At 52.6% G+C, this 22,801-nt stretch overlaps 4 protein-coding genes across 4 annotated transcripts; all 4 read right to left on the bottom strand.

The window, feature by feature from the left end:
- Nucleotides 1–823: 823 nt before the first annotated feature.
- On the bottom strand, nucleotides 824–2,896 carry M421DRAFT_142409 (uncharacterized protein). Its single transcript, XM_033587491.1, has 2 exons — nucleotides 2,106–2,896; nucleotides 824–2,055 (listed from the first exon to the last, which is right to left on the bottom strand). Exons 1-2 carry the CDS (start codon nucleotides 2,797–2,799, stop codon nucleotides 950–952), a joined length of 1,800 nt encoding a protein of 599 aa, XP_033449151.1. The 5' UTR covers nucleotides 2,800–2,896; the 3' UTR covers nucleotides 824–949.
- Nucleotides 2,897–4,395: 1,499 nt separating this feature from the next.
- Nucleotides 4,396–5,777, bottom strand: M421DRAFT_420134 (NAD(P)-binding protein). The gene is made up of 3 exons (XM_033592362.1): nucleotides 5,371–5,777; nucleotides 4,840–5,316; nucleotides 4,396–4,790 (listed from the first exon to the last, which is right to left on the bottom strand). Exons 1-3 carry the CDS (start codon nucleotides 5,429–5,431, stop codon nucleotides 4,525–4,527), a joined length of 804 nt encoding a protein of 267 aa, XP_033449150.1. The 5' UTR covers nucleotides 5,432–5,777; the 3' UTR covers nucleotides 4,396–4,524.
- Nucleotides 5,778–6,678: 901 nt separating this feature from the next.
- Nucleotides 6,679–7,454, bottom strand: M421DRAFT_142364 (uncharacterized protein). The gene has a single exon (XM_033587490.1). The coding sequence runs from the start codon at nucleotides 7,215–7,217 to the stop codon at nucleotides 6,765–6,767; it is 453 nt and encodes a 150-aa protein (XP_033449149.1). The 5' UTR covers nucleotides 7,218–7,454; the 3' UTR covers nucleotides 6,679–6,764.
- Nucleotides 7,455–9,533: 2,079 nt separating this feature from the next.
- On the bottom strand, nucleotides 9,534–15,095 carry M421DRAFT_4733 (transcription factor Bmr1; the record flags this gene model as incomplete). The annotated part of the gene is made up of 3 exons (XM_033594714.1): nucleotides 9,534–10,572; nucleotides 10,645–12,285; nucleotides 15,022–15,095. The coding sequence occupies 3 exons, from the start codon at nucleotides 15,093–15,095 to the stop codon at nucleotides 9,534–9,536; spliced, it is 2,754 nt and encodes a 917-aa protein (XP_033449148.1).
- Nucleotides 15,096–22,801: the final 7,706 nt, after the last annotated feature.

Genomic DNA, 22,801 nt, shown 5'->3' with positions numbered 1-22,801 from the left:
TGCGGCAGATGATACTGGTCCGCTTACAAAAGAGCTGTAATTTTGGGGGGGAGTTTTGGGTCTGCGCACAGGCGGACGAGCCCAAAACTCAAAGACAATATCTCAAAGATGATATAACAAGAGGAACGTGCAAATCGAGCAGAGGATGGAGTGCGAATCGAGCAGAGGATGGAGTGCGAATCGAGCAGAGGATGGAGTACGACTAGAGTGTGATGGCTGTTTGCTATGCTGTCTAGCTAGCTGCTATATAGTTTAGATTACTGCTGTATGTGTTGCTCACTTGTATATTAAGCCCTGTTAACAGGGAGAGGCGTTGTTGCTAGCTTTGTATTGTTACACGCTCTAGCGTTGTGACTACTGTTGAATCTACAATCTCGTCGACACTACGCAAAGCATAGAGCACCGCTTCATGAATTGCTTACTTTTTATAGTTAGCCCTATTACCAGGCAGACGCTTTGGTCTGCTAGCTTTGTGTCATCATGTGCTCTCCGCCACCCTCAATCCCCACATGTTGTACGCTCTTGCCGAGTCCTGCAGCACCCCGTGTCGTCGCGAGTTGCGAGTTGCGAGTTGCGAGTCGCGTGGTCGCCTCGGGATGGGTTTGGGATGGATCCAGGGTGGCTTCAGAACGGCTTCAGAACGGATTCAGGACGGCTTCAGGAGCGTTTACGCACGCGAGACGGGACGCTTCGCTGAGACCATGGGCGTAGAGCGCGCGTCTGAGATGGCGACCGAGGAACGGGGGAGAATGCAGAGTCTATGGGGACAGAGCCAAGGCACGATTCGCTCCCCCATCACGTCAAGTGGGCCATGCACACACGTCCGACAAAGAGATAATTACGCATACTACAATATACCACCCCAAGTACCCCCCATTCCTCTCCCGTGGCGAGGGCGAAGACACAGTCCCCGCCACCCGCCCACCACTCATCATAATCCCCCCTTCATCTAAACAGTGATACCAGCCAATCCACCCGTCGACGCAGTCGCCGTGCTGTTGCTAGGCGAGGTCAGGCCCTTGCCCGTCTGCGACTGCACATACTCGTTCATCATCTGCGTGATCGGCGCCTGGCCACCCCACGTGACCATGGCCGCCATCTCGTCAATCTGCTTCATGCTCATGATGACCGCGCCCAGCGGCGCAACGGGGTTGCCGTACTTGTCCGTCGTCGCCGCTGCCTGGCGGCGCTCCGGCTTCGCTGCGGGAGACGCCTCGGCCTTGGACGCCTCGGGCTTGGCGCTCGACTCAGTCTTTGCCGCTTCGGCGCCGGGCGCGCCGCTGGGTTCGGCCTTGGAGGCTTCCGCAGCGGGCTTGGGGGGCTCACCAGCGGGACGGGATGCCTCGGCCGCAGCGGGCTTGGAGGGCTCACCAGCGGGGCGGGATGACTCGGCCGCAGCAGGCTTGGAGGGCTCACCAGCGGGACGGGATGCCTCGGCCGCAGCGGGACTGGGTGCCTCGGCACCAGCGGGGGCAGCAGCGGGGGCAGCAGCGGGGGCAGCAGCGGGGGCAGCAGCAGCAGGGCGGGCAGTGGACTCGGCGGCAGGCGCGGCGGCGGCAGGCGCGGCAGCTGGGGCAGCGGCAGGCTGAGCAGGGGCTGGAGCAGCTCCACCGGCAGGAGCAGCTCCACCGGCGGGAGCAGCGGCGGCCCGGGCACCGCCACCCATCATCTGCATCACGAGGATGTACTCTCCATCGACCTGGCGGACGGGAACAGCGATGCGCATGTTGGCCTGGTCGAGGACAGCGTTGGCCTGAACGGGGGTGAAGGTAGGCGCGAGGAGCAGCTGGGTAGCGACGGGGTTGTTGTTGCCGGTCTGGGTGCCGCCGGTGTTGCCCTGGTTGTTGGTCTGTCCAGTAATCTGGCGAGCAGCGATGTCCTTGCGGAAGTTGTCACGGGAGAGACCACGCTTGGTGGGAGCACCGACACCCTGGAGCTGTCCAGTGGCACCGCCGGGGTTCTGGAGAACACCACGCTGTGCAACGGCAATGGAGACTTGGCCCGTGGGAGGGACACCCATGGCTTGCATCATCTTCTGGATACGGACGGCGTTGACTGCAGTGTTGTTAGCATGGTGCTTGTAGAAAGGGTGTCAGCATACATACTGGGCATCTGGACGACAGTCACCTGCTGGTTGAGGTTGGGCTGCACAGCAGCGAGGTTGGTGACGACGGAGTAACGGTAGTCATTGACAGAGGCCTGGCCCTGGAGTCCAGCCAGCATACTAGAGTCGATGCCGTCCTTGACATCGACATTCATGAGCATGGGCTGGGTAGCACGCGTCGACATCCTGAAGCCGTCCTGGAACTCGTTCTCCTGAAGGCCTGTGCCCTGGATGGCGACCTGAGTGGCGCCACCACTGCCAAAGGGTGTAACGAGAGTGTTGGTCTCGACAGTCTGGCGGCCGACGACCATGTATTCTCCATCGAGCTGGTTACGCTTGACCATGCGGACAGTCATGTCGGTGGTGTTGACGCTCCTCATCGTCTCCTGAATCATCCAGCTTTGTCTGTCAGGCGAGAGCATGGCAACGTAGGTGTTGTCCGGCTGAACCGCCGCTGACTGCAAGTTCTGCATCGTCATGGCCATCTCGACCTGTCCGCCAACCAAGTCTGTGGCTCCGTTGGTGCTGACGGTCATGGACTGGGTGGTGATAGCAACGAAAGGCTGTCCGGTCGAACCAGTGACCTGGTTGGCGGGGATAGCTGGTTGTTGCTGATTAACGATTATTTGCTGCTGCTTCTGCGAGAACGTCTCGACCTTGGAGCGGTCGGGAAACACGAAGGAGTTGAGTTTCATCTGCCATCGTTAGCACCTATCAAAATGCTCGAGGCCTATTGGTCACTTACGTCGCCATTGATATTAAGTACTTGGTTGTATTGCACTTGCTGCTGTGCGAAGGCCGTGCTGCTCAACAAGAGCAGCAAAATAGAGGAGACAGTACCAGACGTCATTTTGATTTGGAATAATAGCCACCTGGGCTTTGGACAAAAATTAAGTATAGAAAAGAAGGAAATAGAAGATTAATGGGAATGTAGAAAGAACAACGAAGCCACTGACCAGTCTTGCTGCGCTGAGAGGTAACACAAGACTTGTCGTGGCGGGCAAGTCTATAAGAGAAGTCTTGGTGCTCTTGCATGACTTCGGGACCGGCACCGGCGAGATCTTTCCCGTTGGTAAGGTTTCAGAGTCATGCTGCAGGTGTATGGCGAACAGCTTCAACATCAGGTCGTGCTAGCAACGAAAACATCCGGCACCCCTTCACACCTAAGGGTTTGCGCTAGATGGAGTGACGGTCGTCCTTCTGGGCTCGACAAGACATCGAGACCCGCATCTTGCAGTTTTGGTATCGGCCAAGCATGATCCCGATGTGGCGGAATGACTTTTCTGTACACGTTCCGTTTCAGACCCCAAATGGAGCGTTTGGTTTTGTTGGATTCGCGACGAGACACTGCGCTCTGTACCCAAAAGAGCTAATAGTCCTTCGATGATACACCATATGATTCGCTGTTGCCGTCGGAGCCGTGCTCTCGATCCGCTCGCTCGCAGGCTCAGTGCGTCATAGGTGCTCGTGGGGTAACTTTACTGCAGAAGCATTGTGAAGCATATGTAAAAGCTTAGCAGAACGATCCAGTGTATGGCCACAGTACATCCGAGAGGTATCTATGGGCTTGCAGAGACTTCGTTCTTTGTTGAGTGAAGATGTACCCTATAGCTCGTGGTGGAGAAAGGAAACAACTCTGCCGCTCGCGAGCGCAAAGGCAGATCTCAAGGCATTAGTACCCTTGCTATACCAAGGTAAAGCACTGGTATCATTGCGCATCTAATGCTTCTCTTGCTGTCGTATGATTCAGTTGAGGTGTGCTGAGATGGTCAGACGGTGATGTTTGGAGTTGTGTTTCGAGATGTGGCTGCTGCCAAGGCTGCACCCACTCGGGCTAGTGCGGGGATTACGTCAGAAACATGGTGAGCTTCACGAGGCACGGACAACGGTAACATTGTCACTGTAAAATGAATCTGGCATATATGCACTACGGTCAGTCCACAACGACCAATTGTTGGAGCCAGAATGGTATTGCTGAGGGTGACATGCGCAATGCGCCGAACTGTAATTGGTGTCTCATCGGAGCCGAAGGCTCATGGTGTGGCATGCCGCACATGATATGTGGCTCACATAACATTAGAACGTTTTCATTTGATCCTTTTCGTTAGTGAATTACTTGATACACCACTGGAATAGTGTTCAACCAGCTCCCACAGGTGGAGACGCTCATACGGGCATAGTGTCACCTTATCGTGGTCATGCTAGGTACTGATAAGGACTATTCCTTTGTGGCCTTAATGTTTACCGGAAGCACGAGGCATTGAATTATCACGTAGGAAGCATGGCAAAAGTTTTAAGTGCTCAGTAATTCCATTACTTCTTCTCCTTTTTCAGGAAGGCAACGCCAGGTCATGTTTTAATGCCAGACCATAATTCGTAACAAGAGGCTAAATAGAAATTCCAGGCTCATACGCAACCGCTTACATGCAAGCAGCGCCATCGATGCCGATGACCTTTCCGTTAACCCAGTCACCGTCCTGCGACGCGAGGAAGCAGACGACGCGGGCAATATCGATGGGCTGACCGACACGATTGTGGGGAGACCATGTGCAGGCATACTCATCGACCTGGTCGTCGCTGAGCTTCTCGCCTCCGGGAATGTACTCGCGGCACACAGCGTGGTACATATCAGTCTTGATGCCACCGGGCGCAACGCAGTTGACTGTGATCTTCTTCTCACCAGCATCTGCTGTTCGTTAGTGGATATCTCTCAATGATAACGTGAGCCAGCTTACCGATAGCCATGCACCTGGTGAAAGTCTCGATGGCACCCTTGGAGCCAGAGTAGATGGCGTGCTTGGGTACACCTTTGGCCTGGCCAGTGATGGATCCCATAAGGATGATGCGGCCACCAACTTCCATCCTCTTGTACGCCTCCTTGGCGACGAAGAACTGACCACGGGTGTTGATGTTGAAGACGCGATCAAACTCCTCAGGCTCGACATCGGCAAAGTGACCGAAGGAGACGACACCAGAGTTGGAGCAGCAGATATCGAGGCGGCCGAAGTGAGCAACAACATCGTCCATCAACTTGGAGGTCTCCTCGACGTTGCTGACGTTGGCCTTGAAGGCATGAGCATCAGCACCATTCCCAAGAGCCTTGATCTCCTTGACGACTGCCTCAGCACCCTCGACAGCGTTGGCGTAGTTGACCGCGACCTTAGCACCGCGCTTGCCGAGCTCAATGGCCATTGCCTTGCCAATACCACGGCCTGTGAAATGTTAGTGATATTGCTCAAGAGAGTGTTCGCTTCATTGCAGTATACCAGAGCCAGTGACGACCGCGACCTTTCCCTCGAGGGACCAGCTAGCAGGAGCAGCAGACATTTTGAGTTTGGTGTTTGGAGTTGTTAGTTGAAGGGTGGTGATGAGGGGAACCTTTTGAAGGTTGTTATGTAGATGTTGTAGTTAGTAAGATTTGAAAGCTGATGATGATATATTCTGAGTATGAAGAGTAAGGCTATATACTTCTCTTCTATTCGGAACTCCAGCGGCACTCCGCGTGTGCTTTGTCGTGACATCTGGCAGCCGTCGGCCTTTGCGTTCAACACACAGCTCGACCATGGTCTCCGTGTCGGAGAAGATATCAAGTCCGAGTGTTGAGGGTCCTGGACTGAAACAGCTCGTACCTGCGCCGCTCGTCAGTCCGTATGGTAGGCTCCGCACAGACGAGCTGTCTGACGCTGACGGTCAGGGTCAGTAGGCGGAAGGAGGGGCCGAGGCACTCAGGGGCATCCCCCATTGGCTGACTCGCAAACAAGCGAACATCAACGCCATGCTTTCGTGACGCGACTGTCTGTTTCATGAACAGGAAACATCTTTTTTTATCGACTGCGAACAGAAGAGAATACTAAAATGTGATATTTTCGATAGACTCGCAGTGGGATACTTGCGCTGTGCAAGAAGACGTGGCATCTTTGAATCGGAGTGCGACCTCCAGTGTTTGCCGGAGAAAGTGATCTGCTATCCACAGTTCCAAAAATATGATCAGCCTCAGTGATGAAGTGGCCTCCAAACGGCCTCTTCATGATGACGAGACTAAGAAATCCGACCCGGAGGTTCTGTCTCTGCAGAGAGCTTGTCGGAGTTGGTCTAGCGTCGAATTGTCCAGGTTGTGGCTACACTCCGGTTGTACATGCCATCTTTTCGTTCACCACACGGCGCATCCACCAACAGCAGGATCCCGAGCGCAGTTGCTGCTTTCCGTACTCAGTCTCCACTCAGAGTATCGTCGAGTCCGAGACGGATCGGCAATGGGCGTTTCACGCCCGAGATTCATCGGCACTGATACAAGAGGGGAGCCGGAAGCACGGACCTTCTCCGACCCTCATCTTAACACCACATTGTCATGGCCGGCATGCATCAGGCGTTGGGAATAGAGAGAGCAATGTTTGTGAATCGTTGAGGGCTTCTGGAAAGTCTATGTATGGCTTTATCGCAGTTTGGTCAACCGGCGATTCAACTCGAGTAGATTTCAATCCCTCCTAGAGTAATCTATCGGGTACGGCACTCGGTACTCACGAATAGCAGACAGACCAGCGATGAGTAGAACCAGGTTCTTCTGTCTAATCTCGAATTATAAAAGCCTTAACTGCTGAGTCAGGTCAGCATTGCGACGATGACCGAGCGGCGTGCGTCCCTGAGCGGGACTCACCTCTACCTAACCATATCGGACTTCATTTGCAGTGCAGGACTCGTCATATACCTGCAAGGAAGAGCCACGCAGAAGCTGCGGTGCTGGAAAAGAGAATTTGACGATGTGAGTTTCTCTTGGTAACGCCGTAATTAAATTGATTCCCTTTGTGATGGAAGGGGCATTTGGTTGAGCAAAGATGCAAGATCGACAGTGCCTTGACAGACGGCCAAAGATCTTCTGTGAGTTGCTTCGTGACAGACCCCAGTAGAGCCTCGAGCCATGAGAAGCTGGGGGAGGGTCAAGAATCGGCGAGCGCAAGATGGTGCTATCCAAGTAGATTAACAAATCTTCTTGAATTGACAGATTGCGAGCGATTGATAGTCCGCAATCAGTCGGCTGGCACGAAGGAGATCCGATGAACTGCATGGACTTCTGCTTCTGCAGTAGACGCAAACACAACTTCGCAGTCACTAACATCTCACGGAGAAATAGAACAAAGCGTACAAGAGTTTTTCCAATCTGCCTCACTGCAGCTGGGCTTGAGCTCGATGAGTACACAGTAGATCTGTGTTGTTCTCTGGTGTATAGCACTGCCTATACGTAGGAGTCCTGCGTTCGGCTTGCTTAGGACTAAACCCTCCACGCTATTTTGGAGTATCCATTAGATCATCTTACGCAGCAGCCCAAGTTTTGTTCGGGAATATACGTCAGTGCCGCAGATAGTCACGTTTCAGTATTGATATCCGGTAGAGCCAAGTTTGGATATGCTCTCAAGACCGAGGGCAGTTCGCCGGGCAGATCCTCTAGTCTAACAAAAGAAAATCGGCCAATGACATATGAAACACTTTATTTTGCTTTTCTGTTGAAATGTGGAGAGTCACCTTGCGTAAGCAGAACTATCTTTCATAAATTACTGCCCTGGTTAAGTCAAGCTTCATCTAGGCGGTCAGTGACCATCTCACAAAGGGATCTGCAATGTACATGAGTGCCACAGCTTTCCTACACCTCTTCCACCGCGGGGTGCATACGTCGGTAAATGCATCCGCCAACTCGCCGGCAGATATTCGATGACTAAATAATGTGTTTGTGGCCTTTTACTATACAAGACCTATGTGGATGTCGAAGTCCGGCCGCACGGTCCATTCAGTTGTGGCCCACGGCTTTGGTGCGGGCATCCGTACGCCTAGTAGGCCTTGTGTCCGGTGGACTGTGGAGAAGAGCCGCAATTAACCTAAAGTCTAGCTCACACCATGGTAATAAGTGTTGTAGGGGATCATGATTCGATGTGAACCCACATCCCTATGCAGGTTAACGACACATTTTGAACCACTCGGATGCCACTGGAATCACGGTCGATCAAACAAAGTTTTTCACTGAGTCATGTGCTTGTGAACGCGTCAGCTTGTCAACCAATACACCTGCAGGCAGACGCCTAGGTAATGGTACCCGGTGTTGTGATACGCAACTAGGTTACATGTACCTTCCTGGGGCTACGTAACCTGAAGTATTTATTCACTGTAAAGTGACTGGAGGCGGCGATACATTCCTGGCGGCACTACTGGAGCCAGTAGGCCCAATTCTATTCGGATCGTACCAACGTTGCGGGATATACTGACGATTTCAGGGCTACCAGAGACTATCGGGGATCTAAGAAACATAGCAGGGCCAAAAGGGTGCTATACCTCTATGGTAATACGGAGAATGCATGGTACTGTCCGGAGAAGGAGGAGATGCGAAATGTGTGAGAGGCAATATGAGGTACGTGCCTTCCTCATTACCCAGGAGATCTGATCAATGTACCTTACCCCGATAGAATCCTGTATGATGATTGCTACGACTCTAAGCTCTCACTCAATCTATCAGCCTCCCTCTGTACGGCTCACGCGTGCCAGCAGCTCATCCACTTCGTCCGGTAATCGAGTGGTTCAACAATCAAACACCTGTTGTAAACTTTGCAGGCAGTCTCCTCAGACTCCCCTGCACCCCCCGCAGCTGGCTTGAGTACCCCACCATAGACGTGCCGTTCCATACACACCGCACAAAGGGTCTCTCCAACGCGTCCGTCCGGCGTCAGCCATTCATTGCCGAAGAGACCAATCACCAGCTTCGTCTCGATACACGCGGGGCATACGAATGGTAGCTGAAACGCCATTGCGGGAGTGCGGGAATGGAAAAGAAGGAGAACAGCATCCACCGCGGAGATGGAGCAAGCGCACACATGAATGGTCTCTCTGTCACCACAACTCACTGCGACAGATGTCATCGCCGGTTGATCAACGGGCTCCAGAACGAAGGCATACTAGTATGAAGGTCACTGTGGGTGGTTAAGCGTCAGCGTACCTTCCTCATTGGTAGACTTACAGCAGGAGGCACTGACCCCGTTTACGACCCCCTTCGCATCCCATGAACCATAGCACCATCACATATCGTCATCGCTTTGATAAGGTATATATTCATATTTCTTTGCTTCAATTGGCGACAACTCCTTGTACTATACATTACTGATCTTGATGCAGTTGACCAGTATAGTCAAGAATGAAGTCGACAGCCTTGACTGTCACAACCAACACCGTTACTGAGTGTCTACCCACAAACGCCATACACGAAGAACAACTTGAGAGACAGTACAATACCCTGAAGTAACTATTACGGTCCTTACTGATGGGTATCTTCGAGAAGGAGATGGAGAATGTTCAGACAGAGGTGGAAAGCAGATGCAACACGCCCGCTAGTGCGCCATGAGAAGATCTCGCGAAGGGCTGATGAAAAGAAAAACGACGCGCAAGGAAATACCTACCCTCTTGCTAGCTTCTCAAGCTTACTGCGGATGCCATCTGAGAACCTGGTCGCCACACCTTCATCGATAACGTCGATACAATGCGACAGGACTGAGAAGCCGTTATCGAGCGGCACCGGCGTGCCGTCCAGCTTCGTCAGGGTCGGGATACCATCTCGACGGGACAGGTACCTAAGCACTGTCTGGTGATCCGCCGGTAGACGATCAACTGGGAAGGCCGCACCTTGCTGTCGAGGATCCGCAGACTCATTGTGAGACAACGAATCCGTCCACAGAACGAGAGAGGCTCGGTAGACGGCGCCAGGCCACCAAGGTGGACGGATGCCTCGCGGCATATCCCTGACAAGACGAAGCACTTGTCCAGCATGGGTGATAGCTTCTTGTACATCTGAGATGCACTTCTTCTGAAGCCATAGCATCTGCTGGTACGTACCATCGACGCCTTCTCTTCGTGCCAGCTTCTCGATCTCAGGGAAACTAGTCACGGCATTCATGCTGATGAGATGAAACATGACCAAGCCCCCTTGCATCAAAGGACACATTGCGTTGGCTTTGAGGTATCTTTGCGCGAGATCGAACCAGCGTCCCAGAAGGGCCTGCACCTCCTCGAGACGAACCCGAGTCGACGCCGCAGTGAGCGCCCTGTTCCGAGACCTCGAGGCCACAGTATCAGAGAAGCAGCTCAGGAGTTGGCAGTATTGATTCACCAGAGTGTGCAGTGGGTGGAGCAGAAGACGTAGGTGCATGGGGGTGAGGTGGATCTCTTGCACATCCTGGGCTATAATTTCATCATCCAAGAAGAGGCGGAAGAGCTCCTTCAGGCTTGCTGGTCTGGCCCCAGAACCGATTGAAGAGTAACCGTTGGAGAATTCGTGGACTTGACTGAAGATCTGAGACCACTCAGTGGCATTTGCAGCGTGCCAAAGGCTGTCCGAGTCGGGCATTGGCGCACTGCACTCAGTCACAGAGAAGAGAGGAGCTGAGTCGTGGAAGATCGATAGATCTTGGTCAATCATGACCCAGGAGTAGATGAGGCTAAGAGGTGTTAGTGGGAAGCTCACGTGATAGGTTGTTGTAACGAAGGCCCAAAACGATTTCGCGACTTACCGACTTCTAGCCTCTTGCTGCAACCATTCCCGCCACAGCACTTCTGCCAATACGCCACCATTCATCTGAGGAATGGGAACGGGACGAGCGTCCAAGATACCCGAGTGTCGCAGCATCGAAAAATACATTCCTCGCTGGCCCATAGCGATATCCATCTGCCACTTGTCGCCACTCCACGCAGCCTGAACGGTGAAAAGGAGCGCCGCACGAAGAACGATGGGATCGCCGGCCATGATGATGTTCTTCTCGATGAGATCGAACAGCGAGATGCGGCAGGCTTCGGTGATGCCACCTGTCAACCACCTCGCCTCCATCGAGGGAATGGCCATCGCGCCCTGAGCGATCATCATGAGAATCAACAGGCTCGAAGCCCTATCGTTGTAATTCTGCATCAGTTCGTTGGTATCGAGGAGCCCGCGAGACGAAGTAGGAAAGTAGCGCTCAAAAGAGTTGGCATAAGATTTGAGGAAATACTCAAGCACCCGAGCTGGTGGGAGGATGATGAAGTTGGAGAGAGACGCACTAGACCCGGGCGATTCTCCACTACTGGAAGATGTGCTCATTGCATCCTTGTGGATATCGAGAGCCTTGTGCAGGAAGGTCTGAGTGATTGCGAGAAGCTTGTCCCTGGTATTTTCATGGAGCTTTGCGACAACTATCCGGCCTTCTTGTTGGAAATCTGACTCATCCCAGGCCGGCGACCAGCTACCCCAGCCTTCGTGATTCTTCAGGCTCAGCTCCAATCGCTCGAGGTTTAGCCGCGCAGTACGTGGACAAGAGCTGGATGGGATAGGAGGCGTGCAGCGGAACACGGTCCAACCGTCCTGTGCCGCAATGATAGCACCAAGATCCGGAATTCCTGCATCTGCGATTGAAGTGTGTCGGTTGGAAGGATAGAACATGGATGCTGAACTGCCAATCTGCAGATCTGAGAAGGTCTCATCCATGCGTGGTGTCTGGAGGGGGGTCTGAATCGGTCCAAATGTCTGTGTTGGTGACATCTCCGGAATCATCCCTAGGATGCCATCTGGAGGAGGGCCCATATTGATGTCCATGCTCATAGACATCAGCAGCGAGGGATCTATCCGCATGGGGTCGAATTCTGCACCCAGAGCCATACCACTCCAAGGGTCCACCATGTATGGACTTGTCTCAGGGTCAGATTGATTACCAGATCGAACAAAGTCGTCGTAACCGGACATAGGTGTTGACGTCATAAAGCCGTTGACCATGTTACCAGGTGTCGGTAATGGCGAAAGAAGTATAGACGGCTGCGGCATCGTATTTGGTGGTGACTGGTCGAAGAATGGAGGAGTGGTGTGCGAGAGTGCCAGCTGGAGGTGCTTCTCTTCTGGTGCTGAAACGGGAACCGGCTGAGCGGCTTGAGATATCGGCGAGTGTCTTGACTGCGGTGCAGACGGCGAATGTGACTGTCGCTGCGGTGCGCCGTTAGGTACTTGTGGAGGTTGTTGTTCTAGTAGCACTGGTGACGACTGCCGATTCGCCTGGGGAGGCTGCACTTCACGAGCGGGAGAGTTGCCTGCCGATGTGTTCTGAGGCTCTGCGTTGTTTCCGTTCTCGCTCGACCCGCTCGACCCACCCTCGGGTGGGACACCGATTCTGTTTACGTTCTTTGACGCCCTTCGAGTGGGTCGTAGTGTACATTTCAGATTCCTCTGTGCGCATCGGCTGCAAGGAAACTTCTTGTCACACTTCGTCTTCGTCTTCGCGCAATTACTGCAGGCAATTGGGGTCCGACCTGCAGATTTGGGTATCATTCCTTGAATGGGAAGACCTTCTTCGTTGTTCTGGTTGCGTCCGTGTACTGTGTAATGCCGTTGCAGGAGATCTCTTTGGGACCGTCAGCCAACGGACTCCATCGACTCTTGAAGGGGCTGAAAGAGGGGTACATACCGTCGAGCGAAGCTCATATGACAAGTGAAGCACTTGAAAGGCTTGACATTGGTGTCTGGTCATCCAACGATGGTCAGCTGATGAGACGTGAGGCTGGCAGATCGATTCAGCTGAGACATGAGAAGATGGTAGACTTACGAGTCAAGATATGCCTTTCGAGATGTTCATCCCTGGTGAAGGACTGCCCACAGTAGGTACAGAACACCATTGTGGTCGTTAAAGGCCAGCAAGTACCGTTGGCCAAGGATTGGGTTTGGAGTGCTGGAAGCAGCCCTGTCAAGAGCTGCAGATAACGTCGAGGTGAGGTCGATGAAGGGATTGTTGCAGCACTAATCTTTTGCGTGGAGTCAATGCGAAGGAACCCAAAGTTAGGAAGGCGTGGTGAAGGGCAGTGCACACGGCGGGGATTATGTCGCTGTGGCTTATGATGACCACAGATACTTGTCGAGCAAGGCGGCGGAGAAGTGATTCGTTGTGACTGGCCGACGTAGACTTCCGCCTTCCTGCGTGTTCCCCAGGCTAGGACGGCTTGTAATACCGATATGGGGCTAGTGGTCGAAATGGCCAACGTCAGGTCAAATCCCAGATTTAGTATGCTGAGATATCTGACTGAAAACGTGCTTAAGGCTGTGGAGCTGACAGCAGGGTTGCTCGACTGCCTGTGTTCGAGAAGTATTAGGGGGAAAAGAGCTCCGAATGACAGCTGCCCAGCAAACAGATGTAGAGCAGTTGCAGCAATGGAAATTTTGGAATAATAGAGTATGAGCAGCTAGAAAAGAGAAACCTGGACAGTGAACCGCTCAACGCCAGTGGTCCCATGGAGTACGACAAAGCGTGAAAGGTGCGAGCGGATACCACGCCCGTGCCTTTCCCAACCAGGGATGTCGGATGTGCATTTGCAAAGCGATGAATTCATCAACTGAGTGCGAGAACTATGAGCTAGTGTGCCTCGCAATTACATGCATCGGCACCAGGTGCTTGGGTGGGTCAAGGCCCAAGGCTCAACCCGGTTAGTGCTGAATCTGCTTTGGGCGGCCAGGGGATGCTGCACGGCGTTGATGATAAGACTCAGCCTACGCAGGGATTGTCCTTGAAACGATCACCATGAGCCAGACTGGTGGAGGAGGAGGGTTTGTGGCGTTATGGGGAATGGCGCGCCGAGCCTGCGTCAGACCGAACCATCAAGCGCGCCCGTGTCCCGAAGAAGCAAGCCGTACAGGTGTAATGTATTCGCAATACGACAGCATTAATACTGGCACAGTTCGACTACTGCTGTCCGACGCGACGAATGGCACGAGCGGAAAGACGGAAGTCGCGGGCGGAACGTGAGCCTCCATTCACAGATGCGTGAAGACTGCGGCTACAGCGCCGGCCTTGGCATTTGAGCTGTGAAGCGATCCATACGAGTTCATGATCTGCTGATATATGCTCCCACGGATAGTAATAAGCGTAACAGGCTACAGCAGGGTATCAGCATGTGCGGCTGAGTCGTGGTTGACAGTTCGCCTGTTCAAGCAGAGCCCTCGATCAGGACCCTGACGTGGCCGCGGATAGTGCGCCCTGCCACACGAAAGTACCCGCTCTGGGACGTTGAGCGCGTACTTTGACTCTCAGCAAACTTCGCAGCAAATTTTCGCATCTCGGTACGCCCGGCGACCAGTCCTATTTCGCGTCCTCCAGCAACTCACGCGGTCAAAAGCTTTTGCATGCTCGAGTTGACTACATCCCAATGTTTGGTTCATCAAGTCGACTCGTCTATAATTATCGATGTAAGCGAGAGATCGTCACCAATCAAGCTTTCGCTAGGGAGTGCTGCCTGGGTAGTGCTTACGCCCGAGTCACGTGGTACAGAAAACACGTGCTCGGCCTTTGTTATCGTCAATTACCGCTTCATTTTCAGTGCATGCAAAATGGCATATGTGAATGTGCACCGGAGCATTGTTGAATCAATGCAAACCCATCCTATCGCCCGCTTTCTGAGTACCGGCCTTCGGCTCTGAGAAGTACTTTGGGTATAGCCATTGCGCACACAATACTGTCGATCAATCGTAGTCGGCGACGATGTATGCAGCGTGTTTTTGATTCAATCTAGTGGTTCACTTGTGCTTGAGGCCGTCGCAAAGCTGTCACAGGACGCCCGGATCGAGAAAACGCGGCGCCTGTCCAGTGTGTAATCTACACGACGATTTCCCGATTCTCAATGATGCCTAGCAACTCAGCGCGAAACTGAGGCGACCTAAAGGATGTGACAAACCGTCGTGATCGACATGTCGACCAGCAAGAATGCATATACAGGCTCCAATTAGGAGCTTGCAAGTGTCACCGGCCGTTAGCGAAGGTATGATTACCGATCTAGGTTTCTCCATGCTCACAGCCATCCCTAAACGCTGATCTAACACAAAACGGATGTGCTCTCGTCAAGCAATCCGCCAAACAGGGTTCCGATCTCCAATCCGGCGATACTCTCTGAAGATGATTTCGCGGTTTGTGCCAAATTGGGGAGCGCGGAAACTCTTGTGATCTCGAGGCAGGTGCATGTTGTCGTACCATGGTACCATCGGCGACAGAAACTTTGGCACTAGAACGTGGGAACATTGTTTGTGGGTTTCTGGAAACAGATGATGCTTGTTGAAACAAAGTTATTTCTTTGACTGCTAGTGCCGCACGGATGCATCTAACGAATTCTACATCCCAGCAAGGTCAATCTATCGTTTCACATTCCTGGCATCTGAGTCGACGGCCCGGTAGACATTGCTTTGACGTCCAGCGGGCACATCTGCCTGGACAACATGGCAGGGCGACTTGGGCGTTGTCATCCATTTCTTAACTATCTCATACCGCCGGTGTACCGTGTAGGGACACTCAGCCGTAGCGACAGGCTTGAGAGAGTCCATCCAATGAGCTCTGAGAATCTTGGCTGAACTATGTAGTGCGCGGTCTACCTATCCAAGCCGTATCGATGGCTTCAAATGACTCGGCCAGTCAACCGCGCTCTATCGATCAACTCAACACTTCTCCAGATCACTTGTCCTACTATCGAATGCTCCAAGATGCGTCTCTCTATTGGAGTATTCCAGTGTGCTCAAGCTCGATAACGGCCGAAGGGCAACAGGGCCTTGCATATTTGATGACGCTTGTAAGTTGCAATGACTAGCGTAGGCATCATGGCGCCACATCTACGCTGGCAAAAGTCCCTACCTTTCTCCAGTAAAGATGAGGCTTCACAGTTGGCAGCTGAGATGACCAGGAGCTCGAATCAGACAATGCCGATCGTCGGTATCTGCCCCATGGGCCACAGCCTCTGACGTAGATCAAGTCCTCTTCTTGGTACTTGCGATGCTGAAAACCGCTGGAGGAGAAGGAATGCCTTGGGATCGACTAAAGAGTCCGATAAAAACTGCATGGTGATCATGATGGCTGACGCCGAGGAGGGGTCCCTAGAATGAGAAAGCTTCGATTGGGTAGTGTTTGCTGAGCACCTGCCAATTCGTACCGTTCACAACCCTGGAAGAAAAGCGCTGGCCAAATCAACCAGGATCTTTCCGCTGAGGGCTACCTATTCTGCCGATATGGCTGTGATCGTCACAGCGCAGAGTGATAAACTTCCGCAATTGCGCGATTGGGCGGGGATCGGGGCGGAGATGCTCCTTAGCCTGCCGAGAGATTCCGCTGCGGAGAAATCGACGCTGCACATGCGCGTGGACCACCTCCAAGACGCAATCTCACGACACCGGTTCCCCTCCGGAGCACGCACTGCTGACTCGAGAGTTTGGACTTTCGCTGCCTTCACCGATTGAGGAGCTCTTGAACGATAAGAAGAACTATCCTCCGCTGATGAATCATGAAGCCTTACACGAACGAGCTGACAGTGTCTCTCAAGTGCGCTTCTACAGCCATTTGCTGTAGCGACCATGCAGGACTACTGTATGAAAGTATTGGTGGCTGTACGCCCGAGGCTGGTGTGAGGGTCTAGGCTCGCATTGGGTATAGTGTTCGCAACGTTGCGCCGCTCAAATCTGCACTGCGTTATCCTAGAAGGATTCAACCTACTGCACAAGACACAATGCGCTGCCCAAACGTGTCGGAAAACACGGGGTTGACATGCAGCTGTCATCGAAAAAGGAAATAGACTCGCTCGAGTCTCTCGAATGCGCACAACCATGCCTCAGCTCGTACGCCATGCGCGTACTTTTTTGTAAAAACATCGCACGCATCGATTACCCGCAGACATGTGATACCTCGCGGTACACCGCAAATTACTGGTATGACTATAGGCAAGGTATCTGGCCAGTACGTGATCTTTTGCGCAACACATGAATTCAAGGCATCTCGGTACCGCGATACACATGTAGTTGTAATCGGTACGTCTGGTCTAGTCGGCCCAGATTGAATAATGCCTGCTAGTTATGTAGTGGCGTTGCGGACCCTTGAGCACGACTGTAAGTGAGCCGAAACACCGGATCTTATCACCGCAAGTCTTCGTCAAGGTGCATCTCTCGTCGGCTCATCTCATTGTGAGCATGGAAGCTCCCGTACTAGCCGCCGCTAACACCCTTGACAGCGATTGCTTAGCCAACATGTGGCGTCCTGAGCAAGTATCGCAATCTTGAGATTTAACAAAGAGCACGACAAGCACGTTTCTCGATCATGACAGCAATTCTCTTTGGAATGTGGCACGACGTTCAGAGAAGATGCGGTTCCGAGAGAGACTTGGAAGGCGGTATCGCGGCGCCGCACGTGTAACACCTCCAGGGACCAGAAGTCTCAATACCACCGGTTAAAGATAGCCCTCAGGCAATGAGCTCATAGCTGCAATTCAATCGGTCAAAAGTCAACTCAGAACCTGGACTGGACATCATCCTATGTTACTCCCTCACCCCTTTGGCAAATGGTGTACCTGGAGTGGACGTCCTTATCTCGGGGCCACTCACACTATGCTGAGTCAGCCCAACAACATATCTAATGCCTCTGGTTTCATGTGAAGTAAGACTGCAGGCGAAATCTCCCTGTGCCGCATGCAGTACCACCATGAATTGCATGAGGGTCCTTTCCGTGATGCGGGACGCGATCCTGCCATCTGGCTCAATCCTTCTTGTACAATCTGTTCACAGAGATACGTTCGTCCGTATCTCGGCGCCTGCGTCACGGTGGGGGCTCAATACAGAGATGCACGCTGTTCATGGTATTTTACAACTGTAATTATTCAGCATACACCGCTTGGACGATATGAACGTTCCACCCCTGCCCAACTACAGTCCAAGCTATCAAGCGATCTGACAGAGGCCCAAGAGAGGAGCTGGGAACAAGGTTCAGGTACAGTCGAGGTGTTAACGCTACCATTTGACTATGCAGTGTGACTTACGAGCTGTAAACGCACCAGAACAATGGCCGCTAGCTGCGAACACGTCCCAGTAACTGCCAGGCATCCTTGTTCATGTTGTCATCTAAATACCCAATTGTCATAGTGGCATCTTGTGGAGAGACAGCCTTGGGGAACCCGGACTTAATTGATCCAAGCAGGTACTCCGTGATGCAGAATTATATGCGAAGATATCCGAGCTGCCGATTTTCGGTATGATTTCTTCCTATGTGAATGGAAGTCTCGTGGAGACTGACAAGATAATCGATCTTAAATAGAAAGAAAACCAGATGTTAGATCTACAAACCGTGTGTACCAATGCAGAAGAACTGCAGAACCACGGCCGGACGAATTGCGCACGAAACAAAGACCCTGCATACGAGTCGATCGATTCCTGAAAATATCGAATCCCCGGGCGTGCCTGGACGCGAAAATCCGCTGTCAGAGTTGCTGCTGCCGTTCGTGCGACTACCGCACTGAAGCAGTGTAACGGCCTAGGTTATGCACCACGAAATCTGATGCGTTGACCAACGTGGCTCAATGAGTCTCTGCGTGGCTTTGCGTCGCACAAAAAGCTCACATGGCTCCCTTTCCGAGGTGTGACGATTCCGAAGAAGTGGTTGTGAGCGTGGCTTCTTACCGGTACCATACAGATGCAACGCATTGACCGTGGTACAAGATCGTATGGCTCCTCACTAGATGCAAGGTAGCTACTCCACGATAACTCCTGGGCACTCAAGACATGTCTTCTGACTTGATCAAGAAGACGAGGTGCTACAACATCCTCGAGTTTGGTCTTTTTGACGTTGTTGACGAAGATACGGTGTACATGCCTTCGTATCATTATCGTATACGGTTCGATGAGGAAGCTCACAGCAACACCTCTACAGATGCAATCAGGGCTTGTTCAAGATATCGTTCGTTTTGCACCACATTAACTGGACAACTTTACATCGACCCATCACTTAGAAAGTGCGCGTGAACTTCGAGCTCCAGTCGCTGATACTACAAGCGACTGTGCCTTGATGGTACAAATCCACTGGAGAACGATAATGCCAGATCAAATGTGAGCCCGATCCGCCCATGAGTTCACGTGCTATCCCGAAGGTACTTGCCGATACATGATATTAAGCAGGCCACATGGAAAATTACAGTAAAGTGACAGGCGCACTTTGAAGTTTACCCTATCCGAAAAGAGTAGCGTTGTTGTCAAGCTCTGGACCGATTGAACCCCGTTCCCAAATGATGAAGCAGTCAATCATAGTATCCACACGTTGCGTATACTGAGGTGTCTGGGACCGAGCCTGAGACTATCGAAGCTTGTTCTGGCCCTGTGTCTAGGTTGAGATGCCGCCCCACTAAGGCGGGAGGCTATGTGCAACGGTCTTGCTGTTACTTCGCTATTGTACCAGGAAATCTCCCCAGACACTGGGACTTCAAATTGCGGTACTGTCACTGCCAGACTGGCAAAATTCGATTGACCATCGGACATGCGCGATAGCAACCGCCTGTTTCTAATTGCGTTGTTTGACAGATTGGTGCTGAACAGGAATTTGTATGGCATCTGTCTTTCCATCCTCTAGTTTTGCCAGTGTATATCTTGACCCGAGCTATGATGCGCTCATGGATCGGTGCCCTCCGCGGACCATACGGAAGACACGGCGCGACCAGACCTACGCCAACTACTCGTAGACTAGGTAGTCATCCTGAGCCCTTCTGTCTAACTTGAGTCAGCAACGAGCAATAACCTTTAAATCGTTAACTGTGGAAATAAGCTCTTACTCCGGGTGTATGTTCTTCGCAAAGGCGAGAAGAAGCTGTCTCGACTGTCAAATCCCCTAGTGGTACCTCAAAATAGGCCTGAGACCAAACAATAGCCGCGCGTGGGATTTCTCAAGCGTGGGTGCTTCAAACAGTGGCCTTGCACACGGGACAGAATTGCGGGTTTTGTGTTCGACGGTCCGGGGCGGTCGCGGTCGGATAGCCTACACGCTAACCGTATCGATGGTCCCAGGCAAGACGATCATGTCGAAACCCCCACTGTTGTGACTCGGAAGAGATATGCACCGGGGGATGCTGGTTTGCTGCCCCCAGCAATGTTCTCTTAACTACCTTGTAGGCTGCAGGAAGTGTCTAGATCCAGATTGCGATATTGCGATCCTAGCGACGATTGACCATGCAGTATGCCTCGTTTATCTGGCGGGATCTTAGGCGCTATTGGAGGCGTCGTTGATATGAAAACGCCAAGCGCAAGGCTGTTCTTGCTGCATGTTGTTCGGCTTGCGGTGCTCTGCATGGTCGTATCCTGGCGCGCTGAGTCTTGACAATACAGTTGGTTCCCAGTACCCAACATTGTGTGCTACATTCTATCTGGCCGTTGGTAATATTCGGCTGATTGCGTGACGCTGACATGTATGTCATTAGCGGACTGCAAAGCCGAGGGAGGTAATTCAGCCTTCCGGAAGACTGCCAGCCCTGGAGGGCCCTGTTGATCAAGGGTGCTTACCGTTGCGCTCCACGATGTTGTCAGCCCTGTATCCTGGCGTACAGCGATGCTGCGCAGACTGATACTGGCATCGTCATGAAGAAAGGTGGACTTGTAGCGTCGGAGTACATACAGAGCGATTATTGTGAAATCGACGATAGCATGTCGTGGGCTATCGCGAGTGGATGGACTCTCAGACGGACTCTAAACTATCGCGACTGCATGATAACGGGCTTCCCGTCAAGACCCTGCTTCCAAAGCGGCTTGGTGTGGCTAGCAGAATGATCGCTAGGTGCAGAACAACGGTGTCAGCAGCTTCCATCAGCCAGCAAGGCAGAGACTTCGCGACTACCAATTGAGCTGGAGCAATTGCCCGAGCCGTGGTGGATCTCCAGGTACATGTTGTTGATACAGCAGTCGGCGCATCTGCGATCGTGGCGTAGAGCTTCTGCAACCTCATGGCTTGAATTATTGGGTTTATCTGGCGTTTCCTGCACGAGACAAGCTTGTCATCGGAGAGCTCTGTGATGCAGTGCGGAGTTGGTCGTGAGCCAAAAACAATCTGCTACGAGCATGCGGGGCCGGCGCTAGGGATGTTGTTGTAGGCTTCGTTTCTGTGATCTCATGCATCGACTGCGACATTGCCTTCTCAAGCAGCTGCACGTGCAAGTTTAGAGGAGAGGCGAGACTGTGAAGTCTCTGTCACAAGTATACTCGGAATGCGATGCCGCAGCTTGAGCTCTCGGAGTGCGGTAAAGTGGATCCCGAACACTATCGTCTTTCAACGCAAAGCAGCATATGGGTAGACACACAATGCCTTGCGTGACCATTGGCGTTTTGTTTGTTAAGGTACTAGGACCTGACACGATCCGACGTGGACGAGAACCAAAAGTAGACAAAACTGCAACATTCTGGGAGAACCGTTCCAGAGCCACGTTGGTGCAAGTTTCGAGTGTTTTTAGTACTTGAGCGAGCACCCGGCACATGACTGGTAGCACCATTACCGACGATAGGAGAGACGAAGACTGCCTGACAAGAGTTGTTATTCGTGTAAGAATTCACCTTTCGCTTCCAGCTGGGAAATGGCAGGGATACAGTGGGACTTGGAACGTCATGTGACCAAAACAATCTTGGAGTTGCAACTTCTTTCGGCGGGGAGCCGCAATCTCCACTGACGTGAATGACCCTCACAGCGCTTGCCTGATCAACCAACGCCATCGCGAACATGTCGATCAGCATCACATCTGCGTCCTGGCGAGCTGAACCCAAGCAGCATTTGCGACCGGGGCGGACAAGACTGTCACGAAGTAGCTGGCTATGAGATCTGTCCAATCTCGCAAACCGTTTGTTTGAGTGCTGATTCAAGGCTTCGAGTGGAGCTCGATGCCAATGGACAACAGCAAGGTCGCAACCGATGCAATACACGTCTACCGAAGCATCAGCCCTGGCAAGACCTTATATGCAAATTCCCAATCGAACCCGTATTTTCGGACGTTGGGGGAAACCCGTAGCTGCTGATCATCGCAACAGAGCGAAGATTTTCAGCCTCCCAGTACCTATCATCGTGGTCTACTAAGGTACCTGCACTGTGGTATCGGACGGTTGCATGCTGCCTCTGGGTTTGAAGATCCCGTAACGGCACTCCATTGGTGCCCGTGGAGCGATACTCGAACGGCCAAGCGAGTAACCACTTGCCCAACACCACATTCAGACTACCTGACGAAGATCCACCGAACTGAAAGTACTAAGCCAGATTTTATTCGAATCTGTCAAGGACAGTGTGTGGTCTCAGCTTTTTCGGGATGCGGGCTGTGCTGGCTGCATCGTGCAGGCTCTCATCAGCAGTGAAGCACTCTGACAACCCTGATTCCGGGCGGGGTATCCAAACAGCTTGATACTGCGCCATCGAAAAGGTGCGCTTCGGTTCCTCATTCTGCAGAGGGAACTGCTTACTGAGATCATGAACGGTGGTGATCCGCTGTGAAAGTCCATGTGCTTGGCATGTGGGCCTCAGCGAAGGGTCATGCATCCACAACCATGGCACAGCCGAAAAATTGGAGCTTCAACGGCAATTATGAACTCAAGATCTTGTGCTCGACTATCTGGAATTCGGAGTTGCCGTAACGCGTCCGCCGCCACATTCAGAGAGTTCGCCCGTGTACGACCTGTAGCGCATGGCAGCCAGCATCAAACAGTCAGTTACGGTTTTACGACCTCATCATCATCCATCCATCCATGCGGTCCTCCTAGACCCAAGCGTTTTGATGCCTTGCTAATGCCGCAATTGACAGCAGAAGCACACAGGGTCCATGTCCACCCCGGCTTACATGAGGGGACCCGGCACAGTTAGCCCGAATTTGAGACAGCGCCTTGCTATCCAGGTCCACACGTCTCACCTT

The sequence above is a fragment of the Didymella exigua genome, assembly GCF_010094145.1.
Source record: "Didymella exigua CBS 183.55 unplaced genomic scaffold M421scaffold_12, whole genome shotgun sequence".
In the NCBI taxonomy this organism is placed as follows: domain Eukaryota; kingdom Fungi; phylum Ascomycota; class Dothideomycetes; order Pleosporales; family Didymellaceae; genus Didymella; species Didymella exigua.
This window is presented reverse-complemented; position numbering and strand designations above follow the sequence as displayed.

Coding starts and splice junctions, on each gene's coding strand:
- M421DRAFT_142409 (XM_033587491.1), bottom strand. CDS start 2,799: ATGAAACTCAACTCCTTCGTGTTTCCCGACCGCTCCAAGGTCGAGACG. Junction 2,056..2,105: donor GACTGTCGTCCAGATGCCCA/GTATGTATGCTG, acceptor ACAACACTGCAG/TCAACGCCGTCCGTATCCAG.
- M421DRAFT_420134 (XM_033592362.1), bottom strand. CDS start 5,431: ATGTCTGCTGCTCCTGCTAGCTGGTCCCTCGAGGGAAAGGTCGCGGTC. Junction 5,317..5,370: donor CGCGGTCGTCACTGGCTCTG/GTATACTGCAAT, acceptor AACATTTCACAG/GCCGTGGTATTGGCAAGGCA. Junction 4,791..4,839: donor CACCAGGTGCATGGCTATCG/GTAAGCTGGCTC, acceptor AACGAACAGCAG/ATGCTGGTGAGAAGAAGATC.
- M421DRAFT_142364 (XM_033587490.1), bottom strand. CDS start 7,217: ATGTTAGTGACTGCGAAGTTGTGTTTGCGTCTACTGCAGAAGCAGAAG.